Source organism: Nomascus leucogenys, chromosome 3 (genome assembly GCF_006542625.1).
Source record: "Nomascus leucogenys isolate Asia chromosome 3, Asia_NLE_v1, whole genome shotgun sequence".
Taxonomy (NCBI): domain Eukaryota; kingdom Metazoa; phylum Chordata; class Mammalia; order Primates; family Hylobatidae; genus Nomascus; species Nomascus leucogenys.
In genome coordinates, this window is record NC_044383.1 from 7,429,007 (window position 1) to 7,445,634 (window position 16,628).

The 16,628-nt window shown below is 45.5% G+C and overlaps 1 protein-coding gene across 5 annotated transcripts in view; it reads left to right on the plus strand.

Moving 5' to 3' along the window:
- Window positions 1–16,628, plus strand: part of ADAM12 (ADAM metallopeptidase domain 12) — a 377,489-nt gene that overhangs the window by 293,402 nt on the left and 67,459 nt on the right. For all 5 annotated transcript variants that reach the window (XM_030805503.1, XM_030805511.1, XM_003277782.4 and 2 more), the window contains exon 11: window positions 1,338–1,486. In XM_030805503.1, coding sequence (XP_030661363.1) covers window positions 1,338–1,486 — 149 coding nt within the window. The remainder of the gene's footprint in view (window positions 1–1,337; window positions 1,487–16,628) is intronic.

Genomic DNA, 16,628 nt, shown 5'->3' on the forward strand with positions numbered 1-16,628 from the left:
GATCTCGGCTCACTGCAAGCTCCGCCTCCCGGGTTCACGCCATTCTCCTGCCTCAGCCTCCCGAGTAGCTGGGACTACAGGTGCCCGCCACCACGCCCGGCTAATTTTTTGTATTTTTAGCAGAGACGGGGTTTAACTGTGTTAGCCAGGATGGTCTTGATCTCCTGACCTCATGATCCCCCTGCCTCAGCCTCCCAAAGTGCTGGGATTACAGGCTTGAGCCATCGCACCTGGCCTGACCCAATCACTTCTTAAAGGCCCCACGTCCAGTACTGCCATGTTGGGATTAAGCTTGAGCATGCATTTTGGAGGGAACAAACATTCAAAGCATAGCAGCACTGTTTCTTGGAAGCCTCTTGGAAAACATCTTATCTCTTTCCTAAGTAGCACAAAGCAAGATTCAAACAAGGTATTTTCCTTACTCCATGGTATACAGGCCTTTTCAGAAATGTTGTATATAGGCACTGTTTCTGTAGATCATATACGCTAATTAACTAATTTCAGTTTGTAAAAGTTAAGTAACTATATTTTTTTAGTTAATTTCTAGTATCTGTTTGAGCCCAGCCATCCAGGCGCTCCACTAAGTTAGGGGTGGCCAAGTAGTGCTTGTTGAATGGAGAAGCTGCCTTCCACATCCAAGCAAAAGGTTAATGAACCCCCAGCCGCAAGAGTCAGAGAATCGGGACACCTCCCATTTCCCAAGTCTGCCTGGCAACACAAAGCCAGCAAGAATAAGATATAACTAGATTATAATCTTAAATGAATGGCTCTTCAAGCAGATGACTCAATGTGGTCAGATTTATTATGAAGTATTGTGAATTTTCCAACCGTCCTCCCTGACCAAGCACACAGGAAGAGGCAGGCTCAATGACAACCTCTCAGGGCTCATTTAGAATGTCATTAAGCATGCTTGCACCTGTCAGCTTTATACCAGCATCATCTCAATCAAGGGTAAAATGATACTTCTATTGCCCATGAAGGAATGAGCTTTTCTTATAATGCAGGATGACTTTTTGCTTCATTCAATGGAAGAGTTTTGAGGGGCAATTTGTAGGAAGCAAATTGTAGATGTCATATAAAAACATAAAGAATCACATACGTACACGTGCGGCATACAGACATTCCTCAGCAGAAAGGACCCCAAGCTGGCTTAATGAAATGTCAAATTATATCTTTTTTAAGTTTAAACTAAATGATAGCGTTTTACCTTGGTCCCTTATAAGGAATTACATTAAGTCAAATGTTAATGAAAGGTATATTTCTGTGGGGAGGAAGGCCTGGGAAATAAGGCCAAGGAGATATGAATTATACACCTGTGCTTTTGTGTTTTCTTTGAGGACCATTCAGACAGTCCCCTTGGTGCAGCCGTGACCGTGGCACACGAGCTGGGCCACAATTTCGGGATGAATCATGACACACTGGAGAGGGGCTGTAGCTGTCAAATGGCGGCTGAGAAAGGCGGCTGCATCATGACCCCTTCCACCGGGCAAGTACCATCGCTTCCATCTGCTTTGACAGTGTGCATAGCTTGAAGTGTGTGTTGGGAACCAGATGAGTCAAAGTGTCCCTGGTTTTCTGGTCAGAGCACCCAGGGAAGCTTCCAAAAAGTAATTCCTTCCCAAGTAGCAAGAGTGGCCTGTGCTACTCAGGGAGAGCCATGAGTAGCCAGATGGCAATGCTACATGGTGTGTTCAAGGAAGAGGGCTGACCTCTCCTTGAGGAATGGTGGGGATGGATGCTGTCTGTGTTTAGAAATCACTAATTATCTTCCTGTCCCAGCAAGTGTTTTTTATTTGAGCCTACGGCTCCAGCTGCCAGGCAGTCCCAGGAGCCAGCCGTCTGAAAGCCTGGGCAGAGTGGAGATGGGCCACGTGTAAACTCACTGGGCAGAGTGGAGATGGGCCACGTGTAAACTCACTGGGCAGAGTGGAGATGGGCCACATGTCTTCAGAGGGTGCTGGGTAGAAGGTATTTCTTTCCCCGGGGTTGGCCCTAGGGTGTCTCTGAAGTCGGTAGCTTGGGGGTTTGTAGTGTCTGTGCCTCTGACATCACATCACCTCACCAGATCTTAGAGGTTTAAATGAAATGATTTCTCTGCTTTGATAAATTATGATGCTCTTCCTTATTTAATGCTTTCCTGACACTCCAGACTTGGTTCAACCAGAAAAGAGCAAGACAGTTCCATTATTTGGAGTGTTCAAATGAAGTGGAAACAGATGTACCTTGGAGGGATTAGAGATTCAGATGTGTTTTTATATCTCTAAAGGGCCTATCCCAAACTAGAACTTTGTGCTAGTTTAAGAAGATTCTCATTAGTAACGGGAAGCATGCGCTGGATACAATGCTATCTTCTTTATTATACCTTGAAACCTTATAAACACTGACTTTCATGGAACGTTCCAGCCCAAGCCTGCTCTCTGGGTTTCCCAAAACGAGACACTGGGGCAAGAGGCAAGTGCTCTGAGCAGCCCAGTGACTCATCTCTGTGAAGACTTGCTGGCCAGGGGACAAGCGTGGTGTGAGGGGATACCTGCTACTGCGGTTTAAAAGACCCAGTAGAGGGAGGAATTGTTAAAGAATGTGTCTGTGCTTTTTCAAGCAATAGCCTTGTGGGCCTCCTGGGAAATAGTCTGTAGGGCACTGAGTTGCCCTTGAAACAAGGACTGAACAGAACCACATAGCTCATCAGGGGATTGTCATTTCTGCATCTTCTTACAGCAAGTGACTGATTCTTCGTGTTCATCGCCCCCATTCGCACAGTCTTCAGGGACATCTTTCTGCTTGTGGTTCCCTCTTAAGCATAATTCAAGGGAGTCACCAAGACTTTGTTGAGGAAGTTGCTCTGTGAGTGTGTAATGACATAAACCAAGGATCTGTACACAAAGTCAAAGTACCAACCAATAGGAAATATTGCAAAACTCAAGATACTAACACGTGTGTCTCTCCAAAAGGGAGGCCACCCTAAAAAGTAATATGTTCCTAGTCACTAAAGGTGTCTGAGCAGAGGCACAATAATTGTTTGCTGGACATTTGGGGCAAGGATTTCCTTCATAGGGTATAAGGTTGGGCCAAGGGCCTATAGATGCCTTCTGTTTCCAACATTTCACAAGCCCCGATCGTGATGCTGGGCCACACGCTGGGTGACCTTCAGACAGTGAGTTTGGCAGGAGACTGATGTGCAACTGAGTGGCATTTGTGTTTTCTCACTCTCAGTGAACTCATAGCCATAAAAAATGCACTCTGTGTCTAATTTCCCTGACCATTAGATGGGCACAAATACATTAGCCTATGGTCCTCCAGAAATGGCTTCCCATGACTAAGAAGATCATATTGTTAATATTGTCAATGTTTTTTAATTATTGATAAACCAACAGAAGAGAGGAAAACCTAGATCAAGAACACTGGACTTGAAGAGATCTGGTTGTCCCAATTCTCACACCATTTTTTAAAATAATAGAGGCGGATTAGTAACCCCCTGGCTCTTACATTCTTCATCAATAAGATGAGTCAGTCAGTCTTCATCCACCCATCCAACCATCTATCCATCCACCCATCCACCCTTCCAACCATCTATCCATCCACCCATCCACCCTTCCTTCCTCCTTTCTTTCCATCTGTCTCTCCACCCACTTATTCACATATTAAACAAACATTTTTGACTCCTATGCTTGTGGGGAGGAATACATAGATGATGAAGACTCTACAGCTCTAAAAATTATATAATTCTGAAGGCACAATAGCAAGGCATATTTTCTGGCACTCTATATGGTTTTATCTAAATCTTTTCCAATTGGAAAGTCTTCATGGCAGTGCTGAAGAATGCAAGCCAGATTGCCCCGGAGGTATTCGAACACCATAGGTAGTAATGGTATTGTTAAGAGCTCAACAAATCATTTAAAAGGCTTTTTCTTCCCCTTATGGGGGTTTGCTAATAGCCTTTATTTGATTTATACCATATTAGCAATTTCTGAGTTTTCTCTTTTGCTGAGCTTGTGCTTTTGTGTAAATCTTTTCTATTTGCTTCTCATTTATGATCCCACATTCCTGTCCAGAGAGTGGTGTTTTTAATTTTCTCAGATTGAAAGCAACTTCCTAAGCAAGTAGGTGAATTAATCACAAAAGCCCACAGTGAGGGGGAGGTCGAGCAGCCCAGTCAACCCTCAGTCATCCATCACCCAGGGTGGAGTTTTCCCGGCTGCTCCGGAATTATCTCAAAGTGGTGGTTCTTACCTCACAGTGTCTCCAAGAGAGTGGGAGAATGGACTCAATGAGATCACATGTCTGTAAATTGTAAATCATTCCACAAAGTGGTATATTATTACTGAGCTTACAGGGATGTTGGAACTATCAAAAAGTTAAAGGCTTTTTTCAGAATTCCTACTCATCATTGCTGGAAAGACTCCCAGTGCCCTTAGCAGTCACTCAGCAGCATGTCCACAGTTTCTGTGTGATGGCTCACTTTAAACTGGCCCACATCCAAACACCAGCCAGCCTCTGTCCCTCCTCCCACCACTGATAGAGGCTTGAGGATGTCAGTTAAATTCAGTCTCAGCTCCAAAGGTGATTCAGAGATGAATCGGTAACTGCTTTAATGATATTAACATCTCAAAATCAAAAAGAACCAAGTACTGTAGATGGCTTAAAGGAGAAAAGTATATCCCCTCATATACCTTGTTTATTCTTTATCAAAACATTCCAGAATCCTAACTCTGAAAACATTAACCAACTGCTGTCACTGACAAATGGGACCTGAGGCCTGTAAATATAAGGATAGAGTCCTATTTCAACCTGAGTCTTGTGTGACTTCAGTTGCACATTGCAGGGATGGTTGGAGGGGGTTCCTTATGGATTGTATCATTAATTACTGCAAGGCTTTAAGTGTGTGTAACAGTGTGTGTTTTATGTCTCTGAACATTGAAGACCTGTCTTGGAAATGACTCTTTGGCAAAAGCAGTATCTGGGGATTCATGTGGGAGTTTAACTCAGTTGAGTTTATCCATTAATGAGCTTGGAGCCCTTGGTCTTAGGGAGGTGAGGGCTATGTATGCTGCATTTATGGGAGTAAGAAAATTGTGAATGACTTGAACACTCATAGCAAAGAATATTTAGCATAATAGTAAATGTCACTTCCTAGAGTAGAAAAAAAGGCAATATTAACATTCAAAAAATTATTCTTACAGATTCCTTTTTTTTTTGCAGAAAGTTTTCTGCTAAATGAGAGCTGGAGGAATAGGGCCATCTCCTCAGGTGGGGTAGGTAAATCTGCAAGTCATATTCACTGAGCACCTGCCACTGTTACACACTGATAGGTGTTAGGGACACAGCTGTGAACAGGACAAGCATGTTTCTTGCCCTCATGGAACTGGTGTTCTAGTGGTGAAAACAGTCGAAAAATGGAAAATTTAAAACTTGTAGTTTGGGCCAGATGTGGTGGTTCACGCCTGTAATCTCAGCACTTTGGGAGGCCAAGGCAGGAGGATTGCTTGAGGCCAGGAGTTCAAGACCAGCATGGGCAACATAGCAAGACCCTGTCTTTATTTTTTAAATAAAAAAATAAAAGTAATAAATTGCAGGTTGGAAGGAGTGCTGTGAAGGAAGCAAAGGAAGAGGACAAAGAGGAAACATGGGGTGAGGGAGCCCACTTTAAGTGGGGGTTTGGGGGAGGCCAAAAGGAGGACGGGAATGGAGAGCCTGTAAAGCATGGAAGGAAGGGAGTTCAGGTGCAGGGGACCATGGGCCCGTGGGCGCTGTGGGGACACCTTGCTGCCAGGAGCCTTGGGGCTGTGGGGGGCTGGAGGGAAGCGATGCTGGGTAGAAATGGAGGAACCAGAGCCAGCAAAGCCCAGTTGGCCAGAGCAGGAACGTGGATTCTTATCTGCAGAGCAGCGGGACATCATTGAAGCTTTTCAGGCAAGATAGGAATATGATCTGATTTATCTTTTAAGGTTTCTTCATTTTTAAGGAGACCGTGCAGCCTCTGAGATATTGTAGTTTGCCAAGTTAAGGGGCTTTCTGTCTGTACAAAAAAGAAGAGAGAGGCTTCCTTTAGAAAAACAAGTAATAATAGTATGCGAATTCTGGTTTAGTTTTGGTGTAATTCATAGGCATTTGGAAACTGTGAAGAGGAAGGATCCTTCACCAGCACACTAGGTGCTCATCACGCCACGCTCCACGCTCACCTCTCCAGCCTTGTACACTTGATGTAAAATACTTCTTTTGGTTTGAGATTTCTTTTTCATTTTCCTATAGTGAGCATCCTTTAAGGATTCCGTCAGAGAGCCACCAAGGAGCACATTCACATTTTCTTCATGTGTATCTGAAAAGAATTGCTGCCACAGTTGTCACGCGGATGCTGAAATCAGGAGTTTGGGCCTGTCTGGGTTTTGCTGGGTCTATACTGGCAAATGGCTTCAACTGACAAGTGTGTCCCCAGCTGCCAACTGGGAGTGGGGGAGGGGGCAGCGCGTTCGTGTTGTGCACTGAGGGTAATGTAGGATGAGAAAATAAGCAAATGAGGGTTACCCCCTGCTCTCCTGGGGTGCAAATCATTCACATTAAGCTGAGGTCAGACCTTCTGCAATCTACACCCAGATCAAATAACCACATTTAAGAATGTGTTGCCATCCTACTTCCCCACAAGCATGTATAATTGGCCCATTCGATTCCATTTAATTCCATTCAGGACACATTCGTGGCACACCTGCCTGGACATGGAACACAAACAGATGTGTCCCCAGGTCTAGGTGGCCTCCACCCAGGTCAGCCTTCTCTCTTTTTTTTTTTTTTTTTCGAGATGGAGTCTCTCCCTGTCACCCAGACTGGAGTGTGCAGTGACACAATCTCGGCTTACTGCAACCTCTGCCTCCCAGGTTCAAGCAATCCTCCCACCTCAGCCTCCCTAGTAGCTGGGATTATAGGCACACACCACCATGCCCAGCTAATTTTTTTTTTTTTGTATTTTTAATAGAGATGGGGTTTCATCATGTTGGCCGAGCTGGTCTTGAACTCCTGACCTCAAGTGATCCGCCTGCCTCGGCCTCCCATAGTGCTAGGAATGCAGGTGTAAGCAACCGTGCCCAGCCCCAGCCTTCTCTAATGACAGCAGAGAAGACAGCAGCGCTGCCCCTGACTCAGGACAAGCTCGCTGCGGGAAATGAGGTCAACAGACGAGCAGCTGGCCACCAGGCAGAGCAAATCCACTAGTATTTACTGTGTACCCTCTAGAAGCCAGATCCTGGGGAGCAGATTAGGAGGGGGCACAGAAACATGAGGCAGGATCCTTGACATCAGGGACCTCACTGCAGGGCACCTCATCAAATCTGCTTACACAATCTGGGTACCAAGCATCATCTAGAAGTTATTTCAGTGTGGGCCTCTGAAAGACAAAGAGAAACATCTATAACTGTCATATCATTTCACATCTTTTAAAAAGCGACCAATAATTTATCGCAAACAGGGAGCAAAGGTTGGAAGAGGCAGCGGGCAGAAAAGATATCCTGGGATAGAGTCCAGTCTAAACCGATCTCAGAAGAATTAAATACAGGCTGGGCAGACCACTCCCTGAAATTCCTGCCTCATACTGTGGGAAAACTGGATTTCTCTTGGAAGAGATTTCTGCCTGAAAAGGTGTTTTAAGAGGGTAAAATGAACTGCAATTTTCAGTGAAAAAAATCCCCCAAGGGCTTTGGAAGTGGCAGGAATTAATAGAAATTCAATGTAGCGGGAAAGTCCACCCTCTGTAGAACTTGCTTTCCTGAAAATCAGTGGACAGATACATATCATTGGAATTCTCCCTCAAACTTTGGGGTGCTGTTGGAGATTATGAAATACATTTGTCATGCTGGAATTTTACCAAGATGGAATTGAAGGGAATTATTTTTCCATCTCAACTCTTCATTTGAGAGTGATAATTTTTTTCTCAATGAAAAGTTTAAGAAAATCTTCATTTCCTTCCTCAAAGTGTTAGGTGAAAAAATGGAAATCTTTATCCAGAGAGAGAGAAAAAAGGAGGAACAGCTACAGAATGAGGAACTCTGGTAAGATGAAAACACTACTAGTTAGAATCAATTTAATTACTCAGCCAGAGTAATGGAGCCAGCTGTACCCCAACATTATCACAGGGAAAAATGAACTGGCAGGAGGGATTCTTGAGAACAGTTCAAGAAGGGCACATCAATATAGAGCCTGTTCTTGTTTCTTCTCCATGTAATTAGATATTGCTCACTGGAAAATGAAGGAATTTGTGTGCAATTCCATTAGAATATGAAAAGCTGCTGCCCAACGTAGAATCGTCCTCCCCGTTAAGCTGTACACAAAACCGAGGTCAAGCTCGGGAGGCTGATTCTGCGTGGACACTGATCCTTGAATATCCAATTTAGGGGAATGAATGCAGACAAACTGACATTGACTCTGGAGGATTGCATTCATGGTGTCCTGTTTCATCGATTAACTTTTTAAATTTTATTTTATTTTTTTGAGACTGAGTCTCGCTCTGTCACCTAGGCTGGAATACAGTGGCACGATCTTGGCTCACTGCAACCTCCACCTCTCCAGTTCAAGCAATTGTCCTGCCTCAGCCTCCTGAGTAGCTGGGATTACAGGTGCACGCTATCAAACCCAGCTAATTTTTGTATTTTAGTAGAGACAGGGTTTCACCATGTTGGCCAGGCTGGTCTGGAACTCCTGACCTCAAGTGATCTGTGAGCCTCGGCCTCCCAAAGTGCTGGGATACAGGCGTGAGCCACGCGCCTGGCCCATGGATGAACTTAGTGAGATGGACATGACTATACCTATTTTATTATATATGTGTGTATGTATATATATATTATATATATATATATATATATTTTTTTTTTTTTTTTTTTTTTTTTTTTTTTTTTTTTGGAGACAGAGTCTCACCCTGGCTGGAGTGCACTGGGGCCATCTCTGCTCACTGCAACCTCTGCCTCCCAGGTTCGAATGATTCTTGTTCCTCAGCCTCCCAAGTAGCTGGGATTACAGGCGTGCACCACCACGCCTGGCTGATTCTTTGTATTTTTAGTGGAGATGGGGTTTTACCATGTTGGCCAGGCTGGTCTCAAACTCCTGGCCTCGAGTGATCCACCTGCCTTGGCCTCCTAAAGTGCTGGGATTACAGGCGTGAGCCACCACACCTGGCCAACTATACCCATATTACTGGAGCTCAGAGTGTTAAATGAACTGCTTGCATTTTTCCAGACCGACCTAAGTAGCAGCCCCAGGACATCAAGTCAAGCGGCTTTTTCCCAGTGTGTTTGACACACAGAAGTGGCCGTGAACACATCTGGGCTTTATGTGAGAATGAAAGCTGCCTCAGGACAGAGCAATGTCCCTGTGCAACCTCTGGGAGGTGGGAGGTAGCCCCATTTTTAAGCCATTTAATTCTGCAAACCTCCTTCAGTTTATGTTCCAACAGCAGAGAATGCTTTCCTGTCACTGGCTCGTTATTTGCTATAGAGCATGTGTGAAAACATTTCAGCTGAAATCCTCCTGCCAATCCTGCAATCCCCCTCCCACGCACTTACCCCCATGGCTTCCTCCTCTCCCCAGGCACAGAGGCCACAGTATGGGGTAAAGGGTTATTTCCAGACTTCTCTACCACAGACAATATCCAAAAGGACTCATTTTCAGCTCCACGAAGTCAGGAATTTGTGTTTTGTTTATTGCTGAATCCCCAGCACCTAGAACAGTGCCTGACACATAATAGAGCTCAATAAGTACTTCCTGACTGAAAGGATCCGTGAGCGGGTGGGTGGATGATGGATGCATGGATGGGAGGAAGGAAGGAAGGAAGGAAGGATAGATAGATAAATAGATGATAGGTAGATGGGTCAGTGGATGAATGGATAATGGGTGGGTGGATGATGGATGCATGGATGGGAGGAAGGAAGGAAGGAAGGATAGATAGATAAATAGATGATAGGTAGATGGGTCAGTGGATGAATGGATAATGGGTGGGTGGAATGATGGAGGGATGGATGGACGGACGGACAGATGGACAGATGAAGGATGGATGGAAAGAAGGAAGGATGGGTAAATGGATAAATCAATGATAGGTAAGTGGATAGGTGGATGAACAGATAATGGGTAGGTGGAAATGCATGGATAATGGATAGATAGATGGTACATAGAGAGATGGATAGACGTTGGCTAGGTGGGTGGATGGAGAGAGGGATGGTGAGTACAGCACAATTAGATAAGTGCAGAGTGAGGTTTTCTCTTCCCCGTCTGTGTAATGGCAAAATCTCTGGGGAGAATGCTCTGAGGCCACTGTCTTTTGTACTAAGTCTAGCAATTGCAGCAGCAGCGTTTTTATTTTTTGTTTATTCTACATCATTCTACAATGGATTTACAATAGTTTGCAATAATACACACAATACAATAAATAGAAGAAAATAAAAACAAAATAGAGCAGAGAAGACCGAGATAAATAGGCGGTGGAGTCCACTGCTTTTCTGTACATAATCCGTGGAGACCTGGGTGAGGGAAACAATTTGCTTTCAAACAGTCGACTCTTTCCAGCAGGGCCTTCCCCTGAAAGCCTTTGCTTAATTTAGCTAAAGTGGGAGGGGAGAGATCAAAAATATCAAATCTAAAAGCAGTTGTGAGCATAAGACTTAGTAGGACCACTCTCCAATTTACAAAGATCTTCGGCATCTCCTTTCATTGTCACAGCCCTAAAAATAAAGAACAGGTACAATCGTCTCCATTTTACAGGTGAGCAAACTGAGGCTCAGGAAGGCCAGAGGGCCCACAGATGGTCAGGGTCATTCTGGATCTCAGCCTATAGCCTCAGGCTCCTGATCCATTCTTTGGCCTTTCACCAGGTACCTGTGAGCCTTTGGCTCGCAGGCTTGGGGATGGGGAGGGTTGAGAGGGACAGCTCTTTCCCATTTTTGAGTTCCACATTGCCCTGGTGATAACTTTAGTGTCAGTTGCTCAGTGGGGCAAGAACTGGGCACATGTAGACTTCAGCCCTGGTGGCAGCCTTGCAGATATCTACAGTGACTGCTTTTTCTATCATTTGATTAGAAGCCTCTACCCTGTTATAGACTTCCTAAGTCAGCAGAAAGAACTAGTGTATTCAGTGCAGGTCTGTCTACTGGGATAGGAAGAAAGGGTGGTGCCATTTCAGACATGCCCACTGTCCCTTATTAACCACTGCGTCTGTCCATGTCTACGAGAGTCTGGTCCCCCAACAACCCCCACACAAAGTCAGCAGTCATTTCTTGCAATGAAGCTGAGTAGCTCATCTGATACATGGCCTCATGTCCTTTTAATATGGACACTGTGTCCCCCGCCCCTGGGTTCTTGGCCTTTCAGGACTTGGTTCAGGAAGAAATAGCCATCATAGCTCAGAAGTGAAAAGTCCACTTTCTGGTAACATCCAGAAGCTTCCTGTACATGTCTCAACTGACCAGAGCTCAGCTGGTGTCTTTATTAAAAATTCTGGGAAATTATATTTGCACTTTAATTGGTTTCAGGGAGGAGGAGCAGAGGTCAAAGTTCACAAGACCATTAATTATAATGTGCTGCAGATGGCTGTATTCTGGGGCCCAGGTGTTTGCTATTAACAATGGAAATGGCCTACTAAGGATCTTTCTGATCATTTGCTCCTGGCCTGGTGGTTTTCTTAGCTTTCTGTGGTCCATCTGGTTGGCCCACTGTGTCAGCTTCCAGTTATAAGGCAGTCACTTTCTGTTTCTGGAGTGGACGTGAGGATGGATTGCCCCATTAGCTTCAACCTCAGTTCTGTTCTATCATTTGAGCCTGTGTGCTCAGTGCTGTGTCCCTGTGCACCGCTGGGCAGGCAGAGTGGGCGGACTCAGGCCCAGTTCCCTCTCCCATCACACTGCAAGGAGTCACGAGGTTTTTGAGGCAGGGCGCCTATTTCCCCTGCCTGCAGCTCATTAGGGTCTGAAGGGGCTCGCAGCCCTCCTCAGGTGTGCAGGATCTGGCCCAGGTATCACCTCAGGCGAGCTGGATAAATCCCAAGACCTGGCCTTTGTCTTCTGTTACACCAAAGACCTTTAGGGAAGTCCTCTAAGGTGCACCTGGAAGGAAGTGTAGGACCTTGGGTGTTCCTTCTGTTTACATCTGGCTCCAGGGAGTCCCGAGGCATCGGAGCAGCTGCCTCTCCCAGCCCATGGATACTACTGCTGCTGGCATAGCCATTTGTGCTGGGTCATGCCTGAGGCTGCCCAGAGGCCCTGCCCTGGGGCAGCTCCTGATAGCCCTCAAGACGGTGTGGTTGAGTGGGAAGAACACAGGCCTTCCAGTCAGATCTGTGCTTTCAGTCTCCACGCAGGAACTGCGGGGTCCTGGCAAGGAACCCAAACTGCCTGCACTCAGCTTCCTCATCTCTAAAATAGGAGTCATAATTGGCTCCCAGAGGTGTCACTGAGAGAATGTCTGCCAGGCTCCTGGTCCCCAGCAGGGGTTCACTAAACAAATGGTGGCTCCTAGCCAGCCCTGCTCCAGGCAGGATGGAGTAAAAAGCCCCTAAAATGAGATGACCTCCTTGTATCCACGGCAGGCCTGCCACGGCACTGAACATGAGGCCGGTCACCTGCGAGTACAAATGCCACCGCCCTGGCCTACCAGGCGTGCTACTTGGTTGCACATAAATTCTGTGCATGGTAATTAAAAGTTTTTAATCCTGGGCATAACTGGGGAAAGACCTGAAGATTTTCCTGAAGATGGCCCTAGAATTTTTGGTTAGCAGCTTGTCCAAGCAACGTCCATTCCCCACACTGCGGTCCCCTGCCCCCTCATACTGTAAGAGGAACTCACTTTCACCTGGGAAGAGAAGAGGGAATGCATGTTGGGCTTATGCTCCTCAAGGGACTAGGAATAAGTAGAACTGGCTGTGAACTAAGAATTGCTAAGTGGATTTTGGAAAAGCTCAGCAAGCTAGTCATGGAATGAATGATAAAAGATGTGGCCGGCACGGTGGCTCACGCCTATAATCCCAGCACTTTGGGAGGCCGAGGCGGGTGGATCACCTGAGGTCAGGAGTTTGAGACCAGCCTGGCCAACATGGCGAAACCCCATCTCTAATAAAAATACAAAAAAATTAGCCAGGCATGGTGGCATGCACCTGTAATCCCAGCTACTCAGGAAGCTGAGGCAGGAGAATCACTTGAACCTGGAAGGCGGAAGTTACAGTGAGCCGAGATCGCGCCACTGAACTCCAACCTGGGCTACAGAGCGAAACTCCACATCAAAAAAAAAAAAAAAAAAGAAGAAGAATCATTAGATTGTCTTCTCCGGAGAATGGATCCCACAATTTGTGGCCACGTCTCACTCTGAGCTCAGTGCCTGGACTTGGCTGTGGCCAGGAAATGGACGGAAAGTGTGGGGTGAGCTCGTGTGACATGAGCTTTAGGAAAAGGGCCAGAAAAAGCTTTCAGGAACGGAAGACAACCACAGCCACGTAGCAGGTAACAGCCATCTAAATGGCGTTTTTGTTTTGTTTGTGGATTGCTTCATTGGTCGGTTGTGCTCCTACCTACATGCTCTTGTTGAGCTAAAGAAAAACTGGCCCTTCCAACAGAACAGGCTCTTCCGCTTCTTTGACACCATCTATGTATTAAACGGAGGGAATGATCTTTAACTGTTTGCTCATCCCTTCGCCTCCTGAATGATCTTGCTCTCAAATTTACTTGTATTTGTGGTTTTACGGTGTAAAGCTTGCTATATTTTGGCTACAAGTAATATATCCTATGCCATACTGGAAATGTTCGTAGGCACTATCATATATGGGGGATTCGCCGTCAGGGCAGCTCTCAATGGGAGAAAGAAAGACACATCTTTTGCCTGTCAGTACTGCGAGCTAGCATTTCACAGTGCTTGGAAGTTAACCAGACTTTCATCTTTTCGTTTGAAGCTCGTTTATCCTCCACTTCAGTGCAATGAGGTAGCTGTTATCCCCATTTTATAGATGTGAAAACAGAGGCTCAATGAAGTACAGATAGACGGGCTGCTCAGACATAGGCTTCCGACCTTACTTCTCACTACACACCCAGGCAAAGAAAAGCCTCCTGGGTCTGCCCAATCTGTGGCGTCTGCTGTCAGGAAAAAAACAAAACTCCATTTCGGTCTGCAAAAAGAAACCAGTGGGAAGCAGAATGTCAGCAACATATTTTCCAAAACCAGTTAGCCCTTTACCATCTAATCGTTTATCAGCTGCGGACGATGCGAGGTTGTTTTTGGTGTTATTGTTTTGTTTTGTTTTTTCCCCCTAATCAGTTTAAACTGAAAAATCTGGATGGATTCCCATCCCTGGTTCCCTGCAACTTTGGCTTTTCCTGTCACACAGTTGTGTCAGCTCCAAGCTGTTCTCAGCCGCTGCCCGGCTGTTCCATCCTTCTTCCTCGGTCACTTCCACTCCTTTCCTGCCGTCAGCACTCAGACAGATGTCAGCCCCTGAGCTTGGAGCTGGGGAACCTAGACTCAGTGCGTGTTTATTAATGAGGCCGCAGAGTCACCGGAAGCAGCGGGACCCTGACCTGCAGCCCCCCTGAATCCAGCCTGATTATAGCTGGTTTCTCTAGATGCCTAATTTCCAGCAAGAAAAGCAGTTGTCTCCGAATCATACCCAGAGAGCTTCTGCAAGTCAGGTAACTCCCGACTTCTACTGTCAAGGTCGATAAATTGGCCTAGTGTGATTCACCCCCAAGAATATAGCAGTGAGACGCACAATAGGCTCCTACAAGAAAAGAACCCTCTGACTGCAGATTTTTCAAAGTAAAAGTAACCCCTAATAATGTTTTACTTGGCAGCTTTGTGATGGCTAAAATATGAAGCTGCGACTGCCTTTATGGTGGGGAGCTGTAAGTGGCATTCCTCTTTTTAAAAGTGGTGTTTTTTTCCCAAAATCGCCCAGCTGTTCTCTGTTTCATCCTCTTTTTATTTTTAACCTTGCATTCAACACGGTAAACTTGCCCCAAGTGTCCCTGGTAGTTAAATATTAAAGAAAAAGGAAAGCAAGGCTAACAAAAGAGGTCACATCGTAGTGGGGGCCACAGTCACCCTGCCATGGCTTTGGAGATAAATTCTCTGCCTCTGAGCTGAAAGCAGCACTTTTTTTTTCCTGGGCCGCAGGTATAACCGTTTTAAAGCATTCTCACGCCAAGGGAAAGGATCGTGCTAAAGGGCTTCTTTCCTGAGTACTTCTCCAGTTTTATTGCTTTTCACCAGTCTATCACTGCTATATGTCACTTCAATTAGCTGCTGTCCTGGCACATTTGGGATAATTTATTAGACATGTTAAAAAGTACATTGTGATGAGCTTGCCAAAAGCTACGGAAGAAACTGAGGCTTGTCTTTTTAACCACAGATGAGGGGCTGTATGAGATCTTTGATGTCATGAGCAACTACCTGGCCCAAGTCAATGTTCTTTTCATGGATGCTGCAGGGAATAAAGCTATTAAATAAGAAAAATACAAGCACAAAGGAGGCACAATTCCCATACTTTGGATTTGGAAGCAAGTGGAAGGGAAACATCACTCTGTTCACAACCATGAACCTTTCCTACACCTTAATTACTGTGCAGTATGAGGATTGATCAATTTAACATAACACTTCCAGATACTCGAAAATTCATTTCTGGTATGAAGTTTGTTTATAAGACAGATACTCTTGGGATTTTTCGCACATGCCTAAAATCAGATCAGTAGCATCTTGCCAGCATCCTCTCTCTGGCATGGCTAAGTGAGCAATAGCAGAATGATCGCACTGACAGATCCTGCCTATGATTCCTTGCCTTGCTTGTTGTCCATTGGCACATCTTTCGTGTGATCATAAAATCAGATCAGGTTTTCAAAATGCTATACATTGGGCTTTTCTTAGAAGATGGGATGAGAGCCGGGCGCGGTGGCTCACGCTTGTAATCCCAGCACTTTGGGAGGCCGAGCGGGGATACGAGGTCAGGAGATCGAGACACGGTGAACTTACTAAAATACAAAAAATTAGCCAGGTAGGGGGGCGTGTAGTACTCGGAGAGGTGAGGCAGGAGAATGGGTGAACGGGAGGGGAGCTTGCAGTGAGCTGAGATTGCGCACTGCACTCAGCTGGGGACAGAGCGAATCATCAAAAAAAAAAAAAAAAAGATGGGATGAGAGAGCAAAACGGAATTATTTTTTAGGATGTGACAAGTGGCTCATGGTAAGTCTAGATTGCACTTTTTATTGTTACAACACAAATAGGTACAACAACATTTGAATTTGAAATCTAGGTAGGTTGTTTCCAGACTCTAATGGACATCAGAATCACCTGGATCATTAACAGATGAGCAGATAGCAAATTGTGGTATGGTCTCACTTACAATGGAGTATCATCCAGCCATAAGAAGGAATGAGGTTCCGAGGCATGCTACCATGTGGATGAACCTTGAGAACACTATTCTAAGGGAAAGAAGCCAAATACAAAAGGCCACATGGTATAGGATTCTGCTTACATGAAATGAACAGAACAGGCGATCTGTAGAGACAGAAAGCAGATTCGTGGTTGGCAGGGGCTGGGTGGGGAAGGGAGAATGAGGAGTGACGGCTTCATGGATGTGGGGTTTGTTTGAGGGGTGGGGGAAAGTTCCGCAGTTAGTAGTGATG